The 20,565-nt window shown below is 38.9% G+C and overlaps 1 protein-coding gene across 6 annotated transcripts in view; it reads left to right on the top strand.

Annotated features, from left to right (window-relative positions):
- Positions 1-1,016: 1,016 nt before the first annotated feature.
- Positions 1,017-20,565, top strand: part of LOC6505403 (probable chitinase 10) — a 29,889-nt gene continuing 10,340 nt past the window's right edge. For 3 of the 6 annotated variants that reach the window (XM_044716032.1, XM_044716029.1, XM_044716033.1), the window contains exons 1-6: positions 5,368-5,457; positions 6,164-6,217; positions 8,348-11,911; positions 11,975-12,160; positions 12,228-12,507; positions 12,567-13,961. In XM_044716032.1, the coding sequence (XP_044571967.1) occupies positions 5,383-5,457; positions 6,164-6,217; positions 8,348-11,911; positions 11,975-12,160; positions 12,228-12,507; positions 12,567-13,961 (5,554 nt within the window). In that variant the 5' untranslated portion in view covers positions 5,368-5,382. Of the gene's footprint in view, positions 1,161-5,367; positions 5,458-6,163; positions 6,218-8,347; positions 11,912-11,974; positions 12,161-12,227; positions 12,508-12,566; positions 13,962-20,565 lie in introns of those variants that run through there. The other 3 variants (XM_044716031.1, XM_001966859.4, XM_044716030.1) reach the window with 3 other exon arrangements.

Here is a 20,565-nt window from a genome sequence, read left to right as displayed (position 1 = left end):
ACCAACATATCTTATGTAAAAAATTTCATAAGGATCGGCCGACTATATCCTATAGCTGTCATACAACGATCGGAATTGGCATAACTTTGGTGTTTTTTAAGTTAGAAAGATGGGACTTGGTACAGATTCTATTTTGGACAAAATAATCTGATTTGCCAAATTTTATAAGGATCGGCCGACTATATACGATCTTCTATATATCTAATAATATAAGATGCGTGGCGCCACCTAGCGGACTGCGACTGAACTGCAAGGGTATATCAACTTCGGCTCCGCCCGAAGTTAGCTTTCCTTTCTTGTTTTTCCTTTAAACATTTCTTCATTAATTTAGTTAAGGATTTGGGGTGTCTATCGATAGTCCTCAAATGTTAAAAGTTTTCTCAGCATCTGGTAGTTGAACACCACCGTGTGGACACATCGTATACTGGTTGCGGGAGAGATTAATTTTCTATTATATACCTACTGAAAAAATTGAGTCAAATAATTTAACTTATATGTAAGAAGAAGGAATAATTTGATTACTTTGCTTGATTTATCCAAAATCTCTGAGGATTCTATGCTTTGCATGTAATTTTTAATTGCGAGCTTACACACTTTTATGTTTAAAGCAAATCATTGATTTAGTTTTTTCTAATTTTTAGTGGTTTTGAGGAGTGATCGCGGAAAAATCATGGTCTTAATTTGGACCTACATACTTGGTCTATGCAGACATGCACTTATATGTCCAAAAACTTTAATACTTAGCCCGGAATCATGAATTAAGTGATATTTTTGAGCGAAAAAAAAATCAGAAATAATGATTAATAATAATTATTTAATTAAAAATAACGAGTATGTAATGTTAAGGGTTTAAAATACTTAACCTTCTAACATTCCACTGAACTTCATTGGGTATCTTTCTGCAAAATAAATCTTTTCTCATTCTTGAACCGTCCTCAACTATATATATATATATATTTTTTTTTTTTTTGTCTGTACATATATTAATAGCAGCGTTTGATTTGAGTATAAATAGTAGCATCCTCAGTTTGTGGCGAACAGTTTGGTTTCCAACGGGCATGCGTGAAGTACGCTCATATCGGTTCGGAATAAACAGCGCTAATCAAATATTTTTTAAGGAGCTGAGTGAGTGTGAGTGTCAAATGATGGGGCTTAAAGGCGTACGTTCTAGAATTTTGCGGCAGGGTAAAATTACGAAACTTATTTCAAATACACATTAACTTAACTGCTAAGCCCGATCATTGTCACTAATCAATGGGGTTTTGTGTGTGAACGTGAAATGAATAAATAATGCAACTCACTTGAGAATACACAAATCCATTGAAGTTTATGAATTTTTTTTTATTAAATTAAAAAGTCTACACAAGTCTCAGCCAAAAGTGTTTAACCTCGGAGAGTTTTGTATTTATGTATCTTACCAGGGCCAATAAATCTAAAGCGGACGTCGCATTTCTTAACGTGGGAGGAAAGTTTTAAAACCGGCCGCACATATTGAGGACCAGAGTGATAGCAGAGTTCTTAGCGTTCAATGAACTCCTACTAGCTTTGAGAACCCGACCAGTTTCGACAACCCATCCATGTTGAATATTTCTCCACTTGCTCTACAGCTTTAATCACAATTTGCTTTTGTCTGTTTTTGACGGTTACTCTTTGTATACACTTGCAAAATATATAACTTATTTTTAATATAAGCATATATTTCAAAAGGGCGGCAGTTTAATTTTATCTAAGCTATATTTACATATGTCTTATAAAGTTATATAAATTTATATTAAACTTCCCTATAGATGTTTTAAAAGGGTGTATAATATTCAGGTAGGCCTAAAAAAATTCCTTATTCCTTTTGGTTCTTATAATGTTTGCCATGTTACGTATTCTTTATTTTTTGGACAATGACCGGGAAGACTGAAAAATAAAAACCTGTTATCATCAGTATACTCTTAACCCAATTAAAAGAATATTTGCATATTTGTCTTAAGGGTAAAACAAATTTCCAACTGATTCAATAAAACGACTTCTTATTGTGCAAGCTTCTCTTGCGACTTTATATTTGACTTTTTTTTATATTTTATATTAATATTGTAGGAGGAATTATATAAAAGTTTGCAACTTGTAAACTTACACCTTGTAACTTCGTACAGAGATTGCAGAAAACTGTTGCTCATTTCAGAGTGTCCGAAAAATGTACCATGGGCCATTAAAACGTGTTGACGGTTATTTACAAGCTCTAAAAGCTTATTTGCATCGCTAACTGCAAATTATATATATTGTCTTTTAATCTTGTTTTAACAAAAGCTCACAAAAGTATTTAATTGCTCACAAAATGAATTGAATTGACAAATCAGGAGATTTTGTTTCAAAAATTTAAAAGTTGGCAGGAATTTTTTATTGGATTGGCTTTTTTCTAAGCCTGGGAAAGGTAACTTGTTTCTGGGTCTGTGATGTAAATATATATGTGATGTATATATATTTGGTACGAACCAAGTCGCTGCCATAAACCTAATTGATCAGAAATGGCATAACTTTGGGTTGGGACTATATACAGCTTTTTTTTGTTGAAAAACTTTTACCAAATTTCATAAGAATCGACCGACTGTATCCTATAGCTACCATATAACTTAAGGATCGGAAATAACCAACTTTGGTGATTTTGAGGATAGAAAATTGAAACTTTCTAAAGATTCTTTATTGTGTCAATTGATCAATATTTCACATAGATCGGACGACGATCGGAACGCTTGGGACTTTTTGATTAAATAATCTCAAATTTTCTTGTATATATAATAATAATTATATTGCGGTACCGGCCAAATTAATTGATATTTCCGATATACATATTTATTTCATCCGATGTATAAACTGTATAACTATAAAGATAAATCAACTTCGGCTCAAAGCGAAAGGGCGTTCCAAAATTTTGACACAAACTTAATCAGCGTGGGTATTAATTATAGAAGCCTTTGTGTCAAATCCCAATCTCATAAAGTATTTGAAATTCACGCGTTCAAACAGACTGCCAGACACACAGACGGACATGTATATTTAGACTCGGATGTTGATTCTTATCATGAATGTATATACTTCATGAGGTCGGAGATAATTCCTTCTCCCTGTTACATTCATTCGTGTCGATCCTGACGGCATTTTTTCAAAAACTTGTTCGTAACTGGTGATACAGATAAATTTTAGGCATTTTTAAGCAGGGAAGGGGATACAGATTAGTTTTCAGATTTTTACTAGTTTTCAGCAAATCTTTGTTTCTTTCTAAAAATTTTTTAAAAGTATCGATTAAATCAAAAATTATTTCCATAAAAATTGGTGCTTTGTGGATTTAAAAAATCAAATTATAGATTTATTTTTAAGATTGTTTTTAATTTTCTTTACCTTTGAATTTTGTAAGAAAACAAAAATGTTTCGTTTTTATAAAAAGTAAAACATTTTGGCGTTACCTGTTCACCAGTGCTCATCAATAAAATTAAAGTTAATAATAAATTAAATTAAATAAAAATGTAAGCCATTGCTTTTGATTGGTTTTCAGCTTTATTGCCCAGTCCCATTGCTTTTTGATATTGGAGGAGCAAAGTCATATAAGCAACGCATAAACAAAGGCATAAACAAAGGCAAAGGCTGGCTCTATTGCCGAGCTGAACAGCACCACTTCCAGAGTCCCTTTGATTTTTAAGCTAATCGTTTTTTGTTTTCGTTGCAAGCATTATGGTCAGAAAATGTACTTGTGCGCACACAAAATTGATATAATATTTTTGAGTGTATTGAAATGCACACTTATACGGTTGTGTTAAGAAAACAAAATATTTATAAACTTGAATTTATAAAAAAAAACGGTAAAAAAATGTATAACTGTGAATATTTCTTATAACTGTGAATATTTCTTATAACTGTGAATATTTTTTACCTGGGTGATAGATCATATGATTGTTTTGGACTTTGGTTCAGGGGAGCCTAAAAGTTATGGAGCAGGTAAAATTATGCGTGGAGATATTTTGCTGTTGGCCTGTATAATTTATCACATAGTGAAGCTCTCATAAGGATCGGCCTCTCATCTGTTTATTTGTTTAAACAATTTGGCTTCCCACAAGTTCGAAACAATTTTGGATTTTTAATAAAAGTTTGGGCATTTTTATTATTAAAATTTTTAAACTAACCAATTTTCAAAACCTTTGTAAATTAAAAATAGGTGTAACTTCAGAACCCCTGAAGCTATCAAAGACTCTTTACATTTTTGAAAAGATTTTGAATTATTCCACTTTCTTTTATGTCAAAATTTATAGAGTAAAAAAAAAGAGTTTTGGTGTTTATCCTTACTCTTAAAGTATTGCTAACTCTTGATTGGCAGAATTCGAAGCGACAAAATTTAAACACCGTGTGTATGCTTCGGAACTTTATTTGTGACTGAGAAAAAAATATACATATTTTCTTATTCTCTATTTCTTAGAGTGGGACAATTATAACTACTCAAAGATCTCTTTCTCCTTCCTATATCTATAAAAGCGTGCATTGTAACATACCAAACTATACAGGGTACCTTATTTTCTACACTAACTGTGTGAATGCCTGTCCAGAGGATACTTTAATATTCTAAATATTATGTGCTCTTTTTAAAGGTCTATATATACAACAAAAAAAACTGATATCATATAAAAAATCTCTTGACGTGGTAAAACACCGGTGACGAACCTGCATGCTAAGCCCAACATATCTGATACCAATTTTTGTGACGAAATTATGCTATATAGGGGTACAAAATTGCAAATAAAAAATATTCCTATTTGGCACGTTCCTGATATTTTTTTGTTTTTCTTGTTTTCTTTTCTTTTGTCACCAAAATTGTTATAATATATTTTGGATTCGTCACCGGTATTTTACTTCGTCAAGAGTTTTTTTATATGATTTAAATTGGCTCTTAGGTTTTTATTGCATGGGAAAAGTTTTGCGATTTGCTTTTTACAATTTTCTCACAAAAAAATTAAAAAATTAATAGAAAAATTAATTAAATTTACTTTAATTAAATAAGATGTTCTTTGTTAAGAACTGACCAATGGCCGCGACCGCAATACAAAAAAAATATCCCAAGCAACTTTGAGTTCCTTATTTTTACTTGTGGTGGCGCTTTGCCACTGTTCGCTACCGCACTCCGAGAAAAATATCCCAAGCAATTTGCAGTTTCTATTTTCACCGCCAGAGGCGCTTTTCGAAAAATGAACGACTAATGAATCTCGGTTACAAATTTTAATCAATCGACATTTTTTCTCCATAATAAACGGTAACACTCGGAAGCTCTTTCAAAATCGAAATAAATATCTTTCAATGAAAAAAAATATTTTTTCGTTGGAAAAAAATTCCTTTACTAAACCCTCCCCAAAGATGCCGACTGCCGGAAATGTCACTACAGTGCCTGGGGTGGAATGCGGGTTCGCCACCGTTATTTTACCTTACAAGGTATTTTTTATTTGATAAAAATCAATTAAATATAAAAGTCCATCCAATAAATCGAATCAAAATTTTCACCATCGAATAAATTTTCTAATAAAAATGTGGGAAACAGCCCCAAGCATCTTTAGAAATAGCAAGGTTGTGAAATTTCCGATCGTTCTGTTTTTTAGAGGGTTTTGTTATGTTTGCTCAAAATATTTTATGTACAAAATTTCATTGGGATTGGCCAACTTTATCTTATAGCTGTCATATAACTGAACGATCGGAATTGGCTTCGCTTTTCTTTAAGGGCTGTTTCCAACATTTTTATTAGAAAATTTATTCGATGGTGAAATTCTGATGAGGATCGGCCAACTATATACGATCCGATATATATATAATAATATAAGCTGCTATTTAACTGTTTATATTATTACTAATTTTCTTAACTAATTTTTCAAAATGAATATATTAGAACCGAAGATAAAGATTTTAGAATTATTCGGATTAATCTAAATATGTATTTGTCTCACAAATTCATATATGCATATGTCGATTTACCTCAGTCATATTTTCGTCACAGAGTAGTTTGTCAACAATACATTGGCAACAAAAAGGAAAAACAAAAATATTTATTTAACTATTGGTGTTGATAGAGCTTGCTTCAAATTTAACAATTTTAAAGTGTATATATTAATATTTTTGCTAAATAATTTTTAAAATTTTTTTACAGGTTATATACAAAGGCATGTGGGGGCTTACAGCGCTTACTACAACCTGGCGATTGGTAAGTCAAAACTTAAAGGTTTCTCAAATAACTATAAACTTGAAATGTATAATACAGCTGATGCAGCGAATCGCTAATACCGATGTCCTGCATGAACGTTTAAATTTCAGAGACCTAAATGATTTTTTTTTAAACTTCATTTTTTGAACATCAAATATTAAAAGATTTAAGTCGGAGCGCGAATATATATTTCATATAGTTGGCCAATCCTTATGAGAATTTTTTAAATTAATGGATACAAAAAGAGTCCCAAAAATACCAGAGATATGTAATTTCCGACCGTTTTATTATATGGATTATAACATTTTTTAGATGGGATAAGATGGATAAAATAAAATCATTAGAAAGTCCCATTCACCTTACTCAAAAAAACAACAAATCTGTGACATTTCCGAACAAACAGCTATATCGAATGAGGTTGGGAGGCTGACCAAGAATATATATACTGTATATGGTGGGAAGTGATCCCTGCGTTTAATACGTTTTTCTTAACTTAGAATGCGCTTTACAAATGTATACAATTTTCATCAAAATGTTGGTTCTACGAAAACTAGTCTCTCACTTTTTAAGCTATCAAGTTGAAACTTTGCACATATCCTTCTTTCCCTTGCAGGTAGTATATAAGTTGGAACGGGATCGGCCGACTATATCCTATAGCTGTCATAAAACGATCGGAATTGGCATAACTTTTTTTAAGCTAGAATGATGGGATTTTCTACGGTTTCCATTTGAGGCAAAATAATCTGCAAAATAAATTGAAGAAATTTATGTTTACTGTCTGGAAACTGGAGCAGGGCGCCAGCCCTTGTGATAGATTTTCTCTTTGATTTTGAAAGTTGGCATGAATTGGTGAGTTACAACTTTCACACCAAATGACGTCATTTGGAAGCAAGAATTATATCTCCTAATGTTTGATAGAATATGCTTCGATTCAGCAGTGGTTTAAGCGAGCAGAGTTCGCAGTGGCTTTGGTGGTGTTTCAAGTTGAGATAATTTGATTTTTCCGCCAGAACAACACATTCCTTTCGTTTCATTATTGAACTTTAGATCAAGTGCAGACATGGCTCATCTGGCCAATGACGACATGGCGACTGGAGCTATAATCAACAGCTGGATTATATCGAAATGCAAGAAATTGCTGATTTCGATCTACTGTTATCTGTGCACAGAATTCAACAGACCTTGCCCTATCGTGTTCATGTCTTTGCGAGCGAATTAAATCTGTGGCTGCCGAACGCGACTGTCGTGCTCGCAATCGTTGATCCTCAAGCCTGTCTACACGCCTTTCTGCTGGTTCCATCATATTCCTCTGCCTTTGTCTTAACCGATCCGTCTCTTGCACCAATTCCTGCTGTTGCTCAGTCCTAGTAGAAACCTTCCTTCTTATTGTTACTGCGTTGCGAGTAGGACGACCCGAATTCGATTTTTGGGAGGCATTATTTCGTTTGTGACTGAAACTTTAGGACAAAAACTGTCAATAATATTTTTATATATGAAAAGCATTCTGCGGTCGGTGCATAGAGAATCGTAAAAATTATTGTATTCGCGACCGCGGGTATATAATTACCATGAAAATTAGATAAAAACCAAGCCCAACCTGACTCTATAGTGTGTCAAAATTTGAGCTTGAATAGTTCAGTATTTTTTAAATGTATAGAGGTCGGAGATCGGAGGCCGAAGAATCGGCCGACTATATACGATCCGCTATATATCTAATAATATAAGATGCGTGTCGACACCTAGCGGACTGCGACTCAACTGAAAGGGTATATAACTTCGGCTCCCCCCGAAGTTAGCTTTCGTTTCTTGTTATATATATAGATTGATTCGAGGGTGAAATTCTGATAAGGATCGGCCAACTATATACCCAATATATATATAATAATATAAGCTGCTACTTACCTGCAAGGGTATATAAACTTCGGCTCCGCCCGATGTTAGCTTTGCTTTCTTGTTTATTTTTATTCCCTATTGGTCCCTATTGGTTATTCCCCAGGTATCATATAGTCGGAAAAATATACTACAAACGTTCTCTTTTGTTTCACATCTAGGTTTTAAAGAATACTTTTATATATATGACATGGATTTTTGATTTTATCACATAAAAGTAATGCTTTCGTCTCCGTTTAGGTGCTAGGAATATTGTATTTGGCACCAATACTCCAGGCGCATATTCGTTTCGAAGCACCGGAAATTCATGTGGGACCAAAGTTTCAACCAGCGTTCGTTCGATCAGCAGTTGAGAGTATGCCTTTAGAAGAAAACACTGAAGTTCATAGTCGCTTTAGTATTCAACCTGTCCCTGGAAACATGTTCATACCTATTCGAAGCGCTGTAGAGAGTGTGCCAACAGTAAATGAGGAAAACGCGGCGCAGTTAAGAAAAACAAGCGAGCATCGTTTTTTTGTGAGAGACTCGGTTGAAGCACCGCCAAGTGAGGAAGAAGAAGAAAACAAAATTAAAAACTATGTGTCAAATGTAGCAAACCACAATCATATATTTGAGGCAGATCCATGGACCGTTTCCGATAAATATGCCGCCTTTATTGCATCCAAGAAATCTCATAATAACGACCCACAGCCGTACCGAGAGGGCTCTCCCAATCAAGAACTACTTAAAACCGTTGATATCGAACAGTTGGAACACATCGAAGAGTTAGAATCTTATACAGAGCAGAAACCGTATGGCGCACTATCACACCTAGGCCAACAAAATCTTGAACAATCTTATGGAGCTCTATCGCATAAAAATCTTAATTTATCTCCCATGGTTCTCTGTTATATGTCAAATTGGGCTTTTTACCGCAAAGGCGATGGTCATTTTGTGCCCGAGAATATTGACAAAAAGCTTTGTTCAACCATAATTTACTCATTTGCTTCGCTTGACCCTGACCTCTTGACTATTCGCGAGTTTGATCCGTGGGTGGATTTGGAAAACCAGTTATATCGCCGCGTAACTTCACTTGATATTCCTGTTATGATTGCAATGGGGGGCTGGACGGACTCTAGCGGCGACAAGTATTCACGTCTAGCCGGCGACGAAATCAAACGAAAGGTATTTGCCTCTAGTGTGGTAAGTTTTTTGCAGCGTCACGGATTTAGTGGCTTGCACTTTGATTGGAACTATCCAAAGTGTTGGCAAAGCGATTGCGCCAAGGGACCTGCAAGCGATCGTCCAAATTTTACTTTGTTGCTCCGTGAAGTGCGAACTGAATTCCAAAGAGTAAATAAAAAACTAAAACTCGGAGTGGCGATTTCGGGATACAAAGAAATTATTTCGGAAGCCTATGAACTTCCTGTGCTCTCAGACATTGTAGATTACTTGACGGTCATGACTTATGATTACCATGGTTCTTGGGAGCGGCAAACTGGGCATGTTAGTCCGCTATACGGATCTAAATCAGATAAGTACCCACAATACAATACAGACTACACTATGCAGCTATTAATGAAGATGGGCGCAAGCCGTAACAAGTTAATTTTGAGCATACCATTTTATGGACAAAGCTTTACTCTAGAAAAAAGTCACGAAAACCGGGTAGGCGAAGGAATTCCAACAACTGGACCAGGTGAAGCTGGCGAGCTGACAAAACAGCCAGGAATGCTGGCTTATTACGAGATTTGTCAACGTATAAGAAAATCAAAGTGGTTGAGCGGTAGGGACCCCACCAAGAAGTCTGGTCCTTATGCTATGTTCAAAGACCAATGGGTAGGGTATGAGGATCCTTCGAGTATTGAAGCAAAGGCTCGCTATGCCGCCAATAACAATTTTGCTGGTGTAGCAGCCTGGACCATTGACTTAGACGACTTTCACAATCGCTGCTGCAGTGAGTCTTTTCCGCTTTTAAAAGCTATTAATCGTGGTCTAGGTCGATTAGATTCAGAGCCGCCCACTCAAGTTAATTGTGACCGTCCGTCGCCAGTATCAACCCCAAAACCTCCCCAAATGACCACTATTAGTAATGATGGATCAGCTGGTGTAGAACAAAATCACGAACACACTACCACTAGGCCAAGCGGTAATAATAGTACTACGAGGGCTCCAAAAAATACCACTAAAAGACCTACCTCCACCACTAATAATCCCATCCCCACATCTTGGTGGGTGTCTACTACAACTCGTCGGCCTTCCAAGCCAACTAAAACAACCACTATCCCAGTTCATACAACTTTACCATATCCAGCAGTTATTTATCCCATACCGCAGACGTTTGTATGTACTCCCGGTGAATTTTATGCTGACAAAAAGAATTGTAATGCTTATTACCACTGCATAATTTCTGGTGAGCTACGCCAAAAGTTCTGTCCAGGCGGCCTACACTGGAATAACAATACAAAAGCCTGTGACTGGCCGTCCTCAGCCAACTGTTTAATTAAAAGTGAGCAGGAAACAAGTTCCACTCAGCCTAGTTCCAAAACAACAGAAAAGCCCAGCATAAATCTAATAACATCAGCTCAGCCACAAATTAGCACAATTTCTACTAAACGACCAAACCACTCTACTGATCGTCCACATCATCCACGTCCGACCTTATCAAACCAATGTAACGAAGCGGAATACTATACACATAGAAACTGTGGAAAATATTATATTTGTGTAAATGGCGTCCTTGTGCCCAGCGAATGTGGTGGCAATCTTCATTGGGATGCTATTCGCAAAATATGCGACTGGCCAAAAAATGTCCAGTGTGTAACATCTAAAAAATATCTTAAAATAATTCAGGAAAGCCGTGCCAATGAAGAAGATCCGTGCAACGGCGAGGAAAGAGTGCCCTATCCCGGTGACTGCTCAAAGTATCTGTTTTGTCTATGGAACCGCTTGCAAGGCGCAGATTGTCCACCTGGGCTGCACTACAATGAGGCTATTGGTAATTGCGACTGGCCGACTGCTTCAATGTGCCTTCTAAATCAGCAAAGCTCTAAGCCACAGGCTCCCGCTAAACCTGCACCCACCACCCAAAGCCCGATGACAACTACAGCGGCTACTTATCCTACTGATAAACCAGATCTGGACGCCTTAAATGGTTACTTTAAAGTGGTTTGTTACTTTACGAATTGGGCTTGGTACCGTAAGGGACTAGGCCGCTTTACTCCCGATGATATAAACACAGATCTATGTACGCACGTGGTTTACGGATTTGCTGTACTAGACTATTCAGAATTAATTTTGCGCACCCATGACTCCTGGGCAGATATCGACAATAAATTCTATACACGTGTAAGCAGTTTAAAAAAAAAAGGCATCAAAGTGAGTTTGGCACTTGGTGGCTGGAACGATTCACAGGGAGATAAGTATAGTCGACTTGTAAGAAGTCCTTCGGCACGAGCTCGATTTATCAGTCACGCCATCGAGTTCATAGAAAAGTATGGATTCGAAGGACTCGATTTAGACTGGGAATATCCAGTGTGTTGGCAAACCGAATGCAATAAGGGACTCGTAGAAGAAAAGGACGCATTCACTGCGTGGGTTCGGGAACTCTCTGAGGCATTCCACCCACGGGGATTATTGCTGTCTACGGCTGTCTCACCTAGTAAAAAAATAATTGATGCTGGTTATGACGTGCCGCAGATTTCTCGCTACTTTGATTGGATAGCTGTGATGACTTATGACTTCCATGGACAATGGGACAAGAAGACTGGTCATGTAGCACCCCTTTATTATCATCCTGATGATGACGTCGACTATTTTAACGCGGTAGGAATTTGAAAATGAAAATAGTGAATATAATTTAAAGTCTTGTTCTCTAATTTGTAATAGAACTTTTCACTAAACTATTGGATCGAAAAGGGAGCGCCTTCTCGAAAAATCATTATGGGTATGCCTTTATATGGCCAATCCTTCACTCTGGAAAGTGCTAGCAACAACGGCTTAAATGCTAAAGCACCGGGCCCCGGTCAGGCTGGTGAGTTTACGAAAGCTGCAGGATTTCTGGCCTTTTATGAGGTAAGAATTGTGAAATAAATGCATACATCATGTGACTAACAATAGTTTGCGGCTTACTTTTTTTTAGATTTGCGATCGAGTTAAGAATCAAGGTTGGGAAGTTGTTCAAGATAATCTTAAGCGCATGGGCCCGTATGCACGAAAGGGTACTCAATGGGTATCCTACGACGATCCTGCTATGATTCGCAGAAAATCGGAATTAGTAAGAACCTTAAACCTAGGCGGCGGCATGGTATGGGCTCTGGATCTCGATGACTTTCATAATAGATGTGGCTATGGAGTGTATCCTCTTCTACGGGAAATTCACGATGTGCTAAAATATCCTCCAGGGGTCTTCAAGCCATCAGGTAAGTTTCGAGATGTTAAATATAATACTTAATAATTAATTCATTTATAATTTATCCAGAATCTGTGGAAGAAAATATTTCGGATGAAATAGAGACATCATCGAATATCGAATTTTTAGAAGCTCATATTGATGTGCAAGCTCTTGATTGGGAAAGTGAGAATTCAACTGAAGAGGTTTTAAATAACAACGAAGAGGCCTTAGAACACATCGAAGGGGATCCCGATTATGATGTCGAAGAAACCAATTTAGAATTTGGACCGGACGTCCCCCTAACAAATATTAGTGGGAGACCGGACTATAAAATCATTTGTTATTTCACAAATTGGGCGTGGTACCGTCAGGGTGGTGGAAAGTACCTTCCCGAGGATATCGATTCAGACCTGTGTACACATATTATTTATGGTTTCGCAGTACTTAACCGTGACAATCTGACTATTCAGCCCCACGATTCCTGGGCTGACTTGGACAATAAGTTTTACGAGAGAGTTGTGGCCCATCGAAGTAATGGTGTGAAAGTTACAGTTGCCATTGGAGGCTGGAATGAATCGGCAGGTGATAAATACGCCCGTTTAGTGAGAAGTTCGAAGGCGCGAGCCGTGTTTATTGCTCACCTTTTAAAGTTTATTGAACAGTATGGATTTGATGGGTTGGACTTGGACTGGGAATACCCAGTATGCTGGCAGGTTGACTGTAAAAGAGGGACCTCTGATGAAAAACAAGGATTCACTGCCTTAGTGCGAGAACTGTCTCAAGCTTTCCGACCAAGAGGCCTCCTTCTCTCAGCAGCGGTATCCCCAAATAAAAAGATTATTGATTCTGGATATGAAGTGCCTGAACTGTCTAAATATTTTGACTGGATTGCAGTGATGGCTTACGATTATCATGGGCAGTGGGACGGGAAAACCGGTCATGTGGCACCAATGTATGATCATCCTGAGGGTACTTCCACCTTTAACGTCAACTTTTCAATGAATTATTGGATAAGAAGTGGAGCTGACCGAAGAAAACTGGTGATGGGAATGCCAATGTATGGGCAATCTTTCTCTTTAGCTCAAATAAGTGATAATCAACTAAATGCTCCTACTTATGGTGGGGGCGAAGCTGGTATGGCTACAAGAGCCCGGGGATTTCTATCCTATTATGAAATTTGTTCGTATATCCGACAGCGAGGATGGACCGTCGTACGGGACAATCGAGGCCGCATGGGGCCATTTGCTTATTCTCGGGACCAATGGGTTTCTTTTGATGATGCACCTATGATTCGGCATAAAAGCGAGTATGTGAAGGCAATGGGTCTGGGAGGAGCCATGATCTGGGCCCTAGACCTGGACGACTTTGAAAATCGCTGCGATTGTGAATCTTATCCTTTACTTAAAACTATTAATCGTGTACTGCGTGGAAATGGAGGACCGCCAACAAAGTGCACACTTGAAAGGACTGAAAAAACAATGAGTAAGTAATCAATGGCTTTCAAATATTTATACTTTTAGTTATTAGAATTTAAGCTATAGTTAATCAAAGAAAAACCCTCTTGACGAAGTAAATTACCAGTGACTAACCCGCATGGCACGCCCAAAGTATCTTATATCATGACGAAAAGCCTACACCTACACCTTCATTGCATTTTTTGTTATGATGACGACAATAAAGGTGTAGGTGTTTAGGTTATTTACTTTTAAGTAATGAACAAAAAAATTTTTTTTAGAACTAGAGCAAACAAACTAGGATAACAGGACAACTCACACATTTTAATTCATTTGTTAAGAGGAAGAGAAAATCGAATTTCTAGAATATATTATGAACAATGTGTCAGGATGTAAAGTTTACAGTCTCTTTCGAAGTTTGGGCAATAAGCAAAATTACAATAAGTTTTAGCTCAACGTTTTCTTTAATTAGATATTAATTAGAAACAGTTGCAAAATTGAAAATTTCTAATAAAAAAATTAAAATACACACATAGTCTTAAAAAAGATGAAACGTTTTTTTCAGTAAAAGCAAAAAAAAAAATGCTTACAGTTAAGAAGAATCTTATATTATTAGATATATATCACATCGCATATTCTTTGCCGATCCTTATGAAATTAGGACAGCTCCGATAAGTTTTCCAAACTATTATTATCATATAAAAAAACCTCTTGACGAGGTAAAATACCGATGACGAATCTGCATGCGAAAAACCAAAATATTGTGACTATATATGTAGGGGTAAAAAATTGCATATAAAAAATATTCATATAAAATCTATTATTCGGCACGTCCCTGATTTTTTGTTTGTTTTTCTTGCACGTGCCATACAAGAATATTTTTTATGCCATATTACCATATTATATTCACGACCAATTGACAAATAAAGTAAAAGTTGAAAGAATTTACTGCATATTTTTAAGCTTATTGCACACATACATGCACAAGCTCACATAAAATATTCCCCATTAAATATACACATCCATGTATGTATGTACATATGTATGTATCTTTGTGCACGTAACACCCAGCTTTACAGGTGGCTGCACAAAATTGTTAGCTGCACTTATAGGACTACATATATCTTGAGTTAACGAATTTTGCCAGATATATCAAAAGTTGCAATGAGCCAATTTTAAACAAACTAATTTTTTTTCTTAAAAAAATTTGTTTTCAGTGTATTTTTTTCGGTCTACTATTTGGTCACATTTGGTCTTAAAGAAACTGAAATAAATATTTAAAAAAACCTTTTCAACGGTGTAAAGCACCGTGAAATAGTCATTTAATATCTTTTTTGATTATAAAGTTATACATTTTTTAATTAACAAACTTTTTTTAAATTTTTTTACGTTAGCTTAAGGTATTTAAAAAAAAATGCCTTTTTTTGCACGTCGTCACCTCGTGGACTGCCGTCCACAGTGATGTATGTATAATATTATATTTTTATACCCTTGCAGAGGGTATTATAATTTTGGTCAAAATTGTGCAATGCAGTGAAGGAGACATCTCCGACCCTATAAAGTATATATATTCTTGATCACCTCCTGATCGGATTGATCGGAAATGCCACAACTTTGGTTTTTTTTAAGTTAGAGGGTTGGGACTTTCCACACATGTTATATTTATCTTATCCAAAATATCTTATGTACAAAATTTTATAAGGATCGGCCGACTATATCCTATAGCCGCCATATAACTGAACGATCGGAAATGGCACAACTGCAAGGGTATATTAACTTCGGCTCCGCCCGAAGTTAGCTTTCCTTTCTTGTTATATATAATTGTCGCAGCTTGGCCGATCACGGGGAATGCCTTTAAACACTTTAAACACTTTAAACACTAGTGCTGGACAACAGTTGGAGTTCTGTGTTTGTTGATGGTTTTATTCTGGAAAAGTTACATTAATTTCTTATCTTTTACAACTACATATTCTTTAACCTACCGCAGTTTCTCTTCCCTCTTATTGTGATGGCGCAAATCGGTCTAATTCCGCCAAATTGTTTCCCTCTGTTTACACTTTTTTTCGTGGGACCAAATAACCTAAACTTAAATACCAAAGCTATATAATACTGCGGCGCTAAGTTTAAACTTGACTAACTATCGATAACCCTAATCCGTTCCGCGACATCCCCACCACCGTAAAGCAGCCGCATTCACCACATCCAGGACAGCTAACTTCGAAGCGGGACGCATTATAGTCTTGGCTCGATCGTTAGTCCGCACTGCCGCTCGACGAGGTACTCCATCTCTCCCGGTGAACACCTCTTTCACGACGCCTCGTTTCCACTCCCTTCGTGGTATGGCAGGATCACAGATGAACACCAGGTCTCCTCGGCGAATTGGCTTGACGTGCTTGCACCATCTCTCCCTGCGCACAAGTGTAGGCAGGTACTCATGCACCCATCTCTTCCAGAAACGATCCCGCATCATCCTCGCTATGCGCCACTGCTTCCTGATAGCGCATCTCACGAACTCCTGTCTGTCATCCTTGGGAAGGTCTGGAACATCGGGTGCTCCCTTCAGCAAGTCGTTGGGTGTCAGTGGAGCCTCCTGGTCCACCGTCACTGGTAGATGAGTGAGCGGACGAGAGTTCACTATGCTCTCCGCCTCAACGTGCTCCTTGGGCGCAAGTTCTTTCATCGTGTGCGCCAGCACCTTCTTCACACACTGCACCATCCTTTCCCAGGCGCCACCCTCAGCTGGGTTCGCCGGGCAATTGAAGACCCATTGGACTCCTTTGGACGACAGCTCGCCCTGGATCTGTGCAGGCTCCAAGTGGATAGCTCTTCCAAGTGGATAGCTCTTGTGGTTAGACACGTAAACAGTGCCACCCACCTCTTCTCCGTGCGTCGTCCAACCGTCACAAATAGCGGTCCAAAATAGTCCAATCCGGTGAACTTAAAAGGCCATCCGTTGGCCTCCAGCCGGTCCTCTGGTAGGGGATCCATCTCGGGCTGAGTTGGTCGTGCCCTTCGCAGCTTGCAAACGTTGCATTTGCTCACCACCCTTCGTAGCAGCCTCCGTAAGTTCGTAATCCAGAACTTCTGCCGGATCGCTCCGATGGTTGCCTCCGTGTTTTGGTGGCACATCCTCTCGTGGTGATGCTGCACGATCATCTCCGCCAGTGCCTCATCGTGACACAGTATGATCGGTCGACGTGCGCTGTATGGCACACACGTCGCGTCGTCGATCCTTCCGCTGGCTTGCATTACTCCGTCCTCGTCGAAGTATGGGGACAGTCTATGCAATCGGCTGCCCTTGGCGGCCTTTCCTTGGTCGTTCTCAGCAAACGCTTCTCGCTGCGATTGCCGTACTAGTGCGCGCTTAGCTTCAGCGCACTCCATCGACGTCAGTCCGTGATCCTCTCCATCGTATCGTAGTCCACGGCACCGACGAATAAATCTGAGCACCCAGCGGTGCTCCTCAACAGTCGATTGTAGTTGGAGAATCTCTGCAGGGATATGAAATTTACCATGACCAAAGCAAACTCACATTTCATTCCAGCTCTCCTCTGGTCCTTGTAGAAATGGTGGACCGCTTAGCCATCTCGAACCGATGCTCAGGTCCACGGCCTTGCGCGGCCTCGTCGCGTCGTCTGCCACGTTTTCGCCAGACGGAATCCATCTCCACTGGGACGCCTTCGTGGATTCCAAGATCTCCGCCACTCGATTACCGACGAACTGTTTGTATCTCCGGTGGGTGCTGCTTATCCAGTGCAACACAGTCTTAGAGTCCGTCCATAATACGCAGCTGCTGATCGCCACACCGTGCTCGATGCGTCAAATCGTGGCGGTCACACGTCGATCTCCTTTCACCCTGCTCACGCCCCGCGTCAATAACTGCGGCTGACGTTTGACGGCTCCTCTCGTTGGAATCCACTGGTCGTGGCATTCCACTCCGTTTGCTGCTGCTTCTCTGGTCGCTCCTGCAGCCTCCCTCTGCGACGTACGGCTGTCTAGGATGTCCAGGTGACTCGTGGAGAAGGTAGTGATGCCTCATTTGGCATCCGTGGACGTTGCATCCGCGGCTCTTCCTGCAGAACCGGGACATGTGTCCGGGCTCCAGACACGAGAAGCATAGTCTCAACTTCCTCGCTGACTCGATCCGCGTCGTCGTAGAAACGCCGTTGAATTCCTTGCAGTCCCTGATCTGGTGTTGTCCCTCGCATATAGGGCAACATCTGGGGCGGTCGGCATACCGCTCCTTCTCGCGAACACTATTCGCGTGCAGGATCCTTCGCTTCGGTTGCTCCTTGGCTCCAACGTCCGTGACAGTGCACACCAGTCTTGCGAATTCATGAAGCCATTCGCTCAGGTGCACCACTGTCGGATACGGTTGTGTCGTGACCGCGTGCCTCGCCCAGTCCAACCTCTTGCTCAGCGGCAACTTGGCGATCAGCTCCTCCATTAGGGTTGGGTTCCCTAGGTGCTGGCTGCCGATAGTGGTTGACTGCAGGAACGCTGCCAGGTTGCTCACTTTCGTTGCGAACGGGACGATCTTTTCGATGTTGGCCTCCTGAATTGGCTGCACATCGCACACGCTATCCAGTTGGCTACGGATGAGTAGCTCCGGACGTCCATACCGAAATTGAAGCTGCTCCATAACAGCTTCTACGTTGCTGGGATGGATGAGCAACGACTTCACTGTCTCTCGGGCGTCGCCTTTCAGGGCTTTCACTAGCCGCTGGTTGTTTTCCAGTTGTGTACGCCGGTAGGCTGCCGTTGTCTCCGTGAACGCGTACAGGAATATTGGCCATTCCTCTGGCTGACCCTCGAAGTCGGGAAGATCAGGCAATCTACGTGGCGTCCATCCAGGTATGCTCGCCGTCGCCACTTCATATGGCAGGTGCGATGGTGCAGATACCTCCAAATTGTGTGTCGGCTCCCGTGGCGGATGGACATAACCTAGCCCAGGCTGCGCCGTGGCGGTCACACAAAATGGCGTAGAATAGCCCACTGTTGTTGTTGGTGTGTATGTCCGTGTGACAGGTTGCCCGTTTGCATAATGGCCGCCCAGCGTCGGCGCCATGTTTCCACTCAATTGTGGAGGCAAACTTGCACTCAATTGTGCCGGCAACTGCAGCGATAACGTCACTTCAAGCTCCGTTTGCAGGTTTCCACTAAAACTCTGCTGTTTAACCCTAATCCGTTCCGCGACAATAATAATAATATATAATAAGTAAATATATAATATAATTATGTAATTATAATAAAAAAAAAATTTTTATTAATATCAGCATAAGATAATTATCGTATAATTAACACTTACATAAATGGCTTTCACTTTCACTAACCGGTATGCAGATCCCCTAAGTTAACGAAGGGGTCTATCTCGACAGGCGACTAACCTGGCGTAGGAATATCGAATGTAAAAAGGCAAAGGAATGTAAAGACTAGGGGCCTGGGCATCCTCGCATTTAAAGATTAAATCGAAAAGCAAAAAGTGTGCTACAAGTAAAAATTATCTGAGCACCCAAATTCTTTCGCTCGGGGATTTATTTGGGTTTGGGTTTTTATAAAATAATAATACCCCCTGCAAGGGTATAATAATAAAATAGGAGCTGTTGTTTGCACCATATTTGCATCATATTTTTAAAAAGTCATGGCTATCTAAAACTGTTCCTATGTTCAAAATAAATCTCTTGCAAGTTTAACTGGTTTAGTAAAGCATTATAGATTTTGTAGATAGCCTTGACTTTTTGAAAATATGAGATTAAAAACTCCTGTTTAATTTAAAAAAATCTTTTTTAACTAACTATAATACATTCATTAATCATTTTTCGAGTTTTCCCTTCAATCAAAAATTAAAACATGGTATGATCCACTGATTTCGATAAGAAAAAAGAAATCTTCCATAGGAAAATGTTTGAGAAAAAATCATAGAAGCACATAAATAAATCACGAAAATCTGAGATTTTAACTTTGGTTGAGTATTCCAAAGATATGGTAACTGCCAAATGTAATTTTTTTATTTTAGTTGGTATACATACAATTAAAAAATGATACCATGATACCACGATGGATGGATAAACCATGATGGTCAAGGCAAATAGACGGCCTACATAATTCAATATATGGTAAAATTTGATAAATTTATTCTCTTAGGTGTACCGCGGAAACTATGGGTGATGGAAATAATGTTTGTTCTGGACTTTGGTTCTGTGGAGCCCAAAGGCAAAAGGAGCAGTCAGATTGACATGAAACTTTCCCAGGATATTCCTGAGATAATGTTCTATTATATAAAAAATTTCTGAAAAAAAAATTTTTTTTTTTAGTCTCAAAAATTAAAAAATTTGTAACTTAATAATCAAGAAAGATATTAAAACGGTGCTTTACACCGTTGAAAAGGTTTTTTAAATGTCTATTTCACTTTCTTTAAGACCAAACAGCTTAATAGTAGACAAAACAAGAAAGGAAAGCTAACTTCGGGCGGAGCCGAAGTTTATATACCCTTGCAGTTCAGTCGCAGTCCGCTAGGTGGCGCCACGTATCTTATATTATTAAATACATAGCGGATCGTATATAGTCGGCCGATCCTTATGAAATTTTGCATATTGAATTATTTTTCCCAAAGAGTAATCTGTACCAAGTCC

Source organism: Drosophila ananassae, chromosome 3R (assembly GCF_017639315.1).
Source record: "Drosophila ananassae strain 14024-0371.13 chromosome 3R, ASM1763931v2, whole genome shotgun sequence".
NCBI classification, from domain to species: Eukaryota; Metazoa; Arthropoda; class Insecta; order Diptera; family Drosophilidae; genus Drosophila; species Drosophila ananassae.
This window is presented reverse-complemented; position numbering and strand designations above follow the sequence as displayed.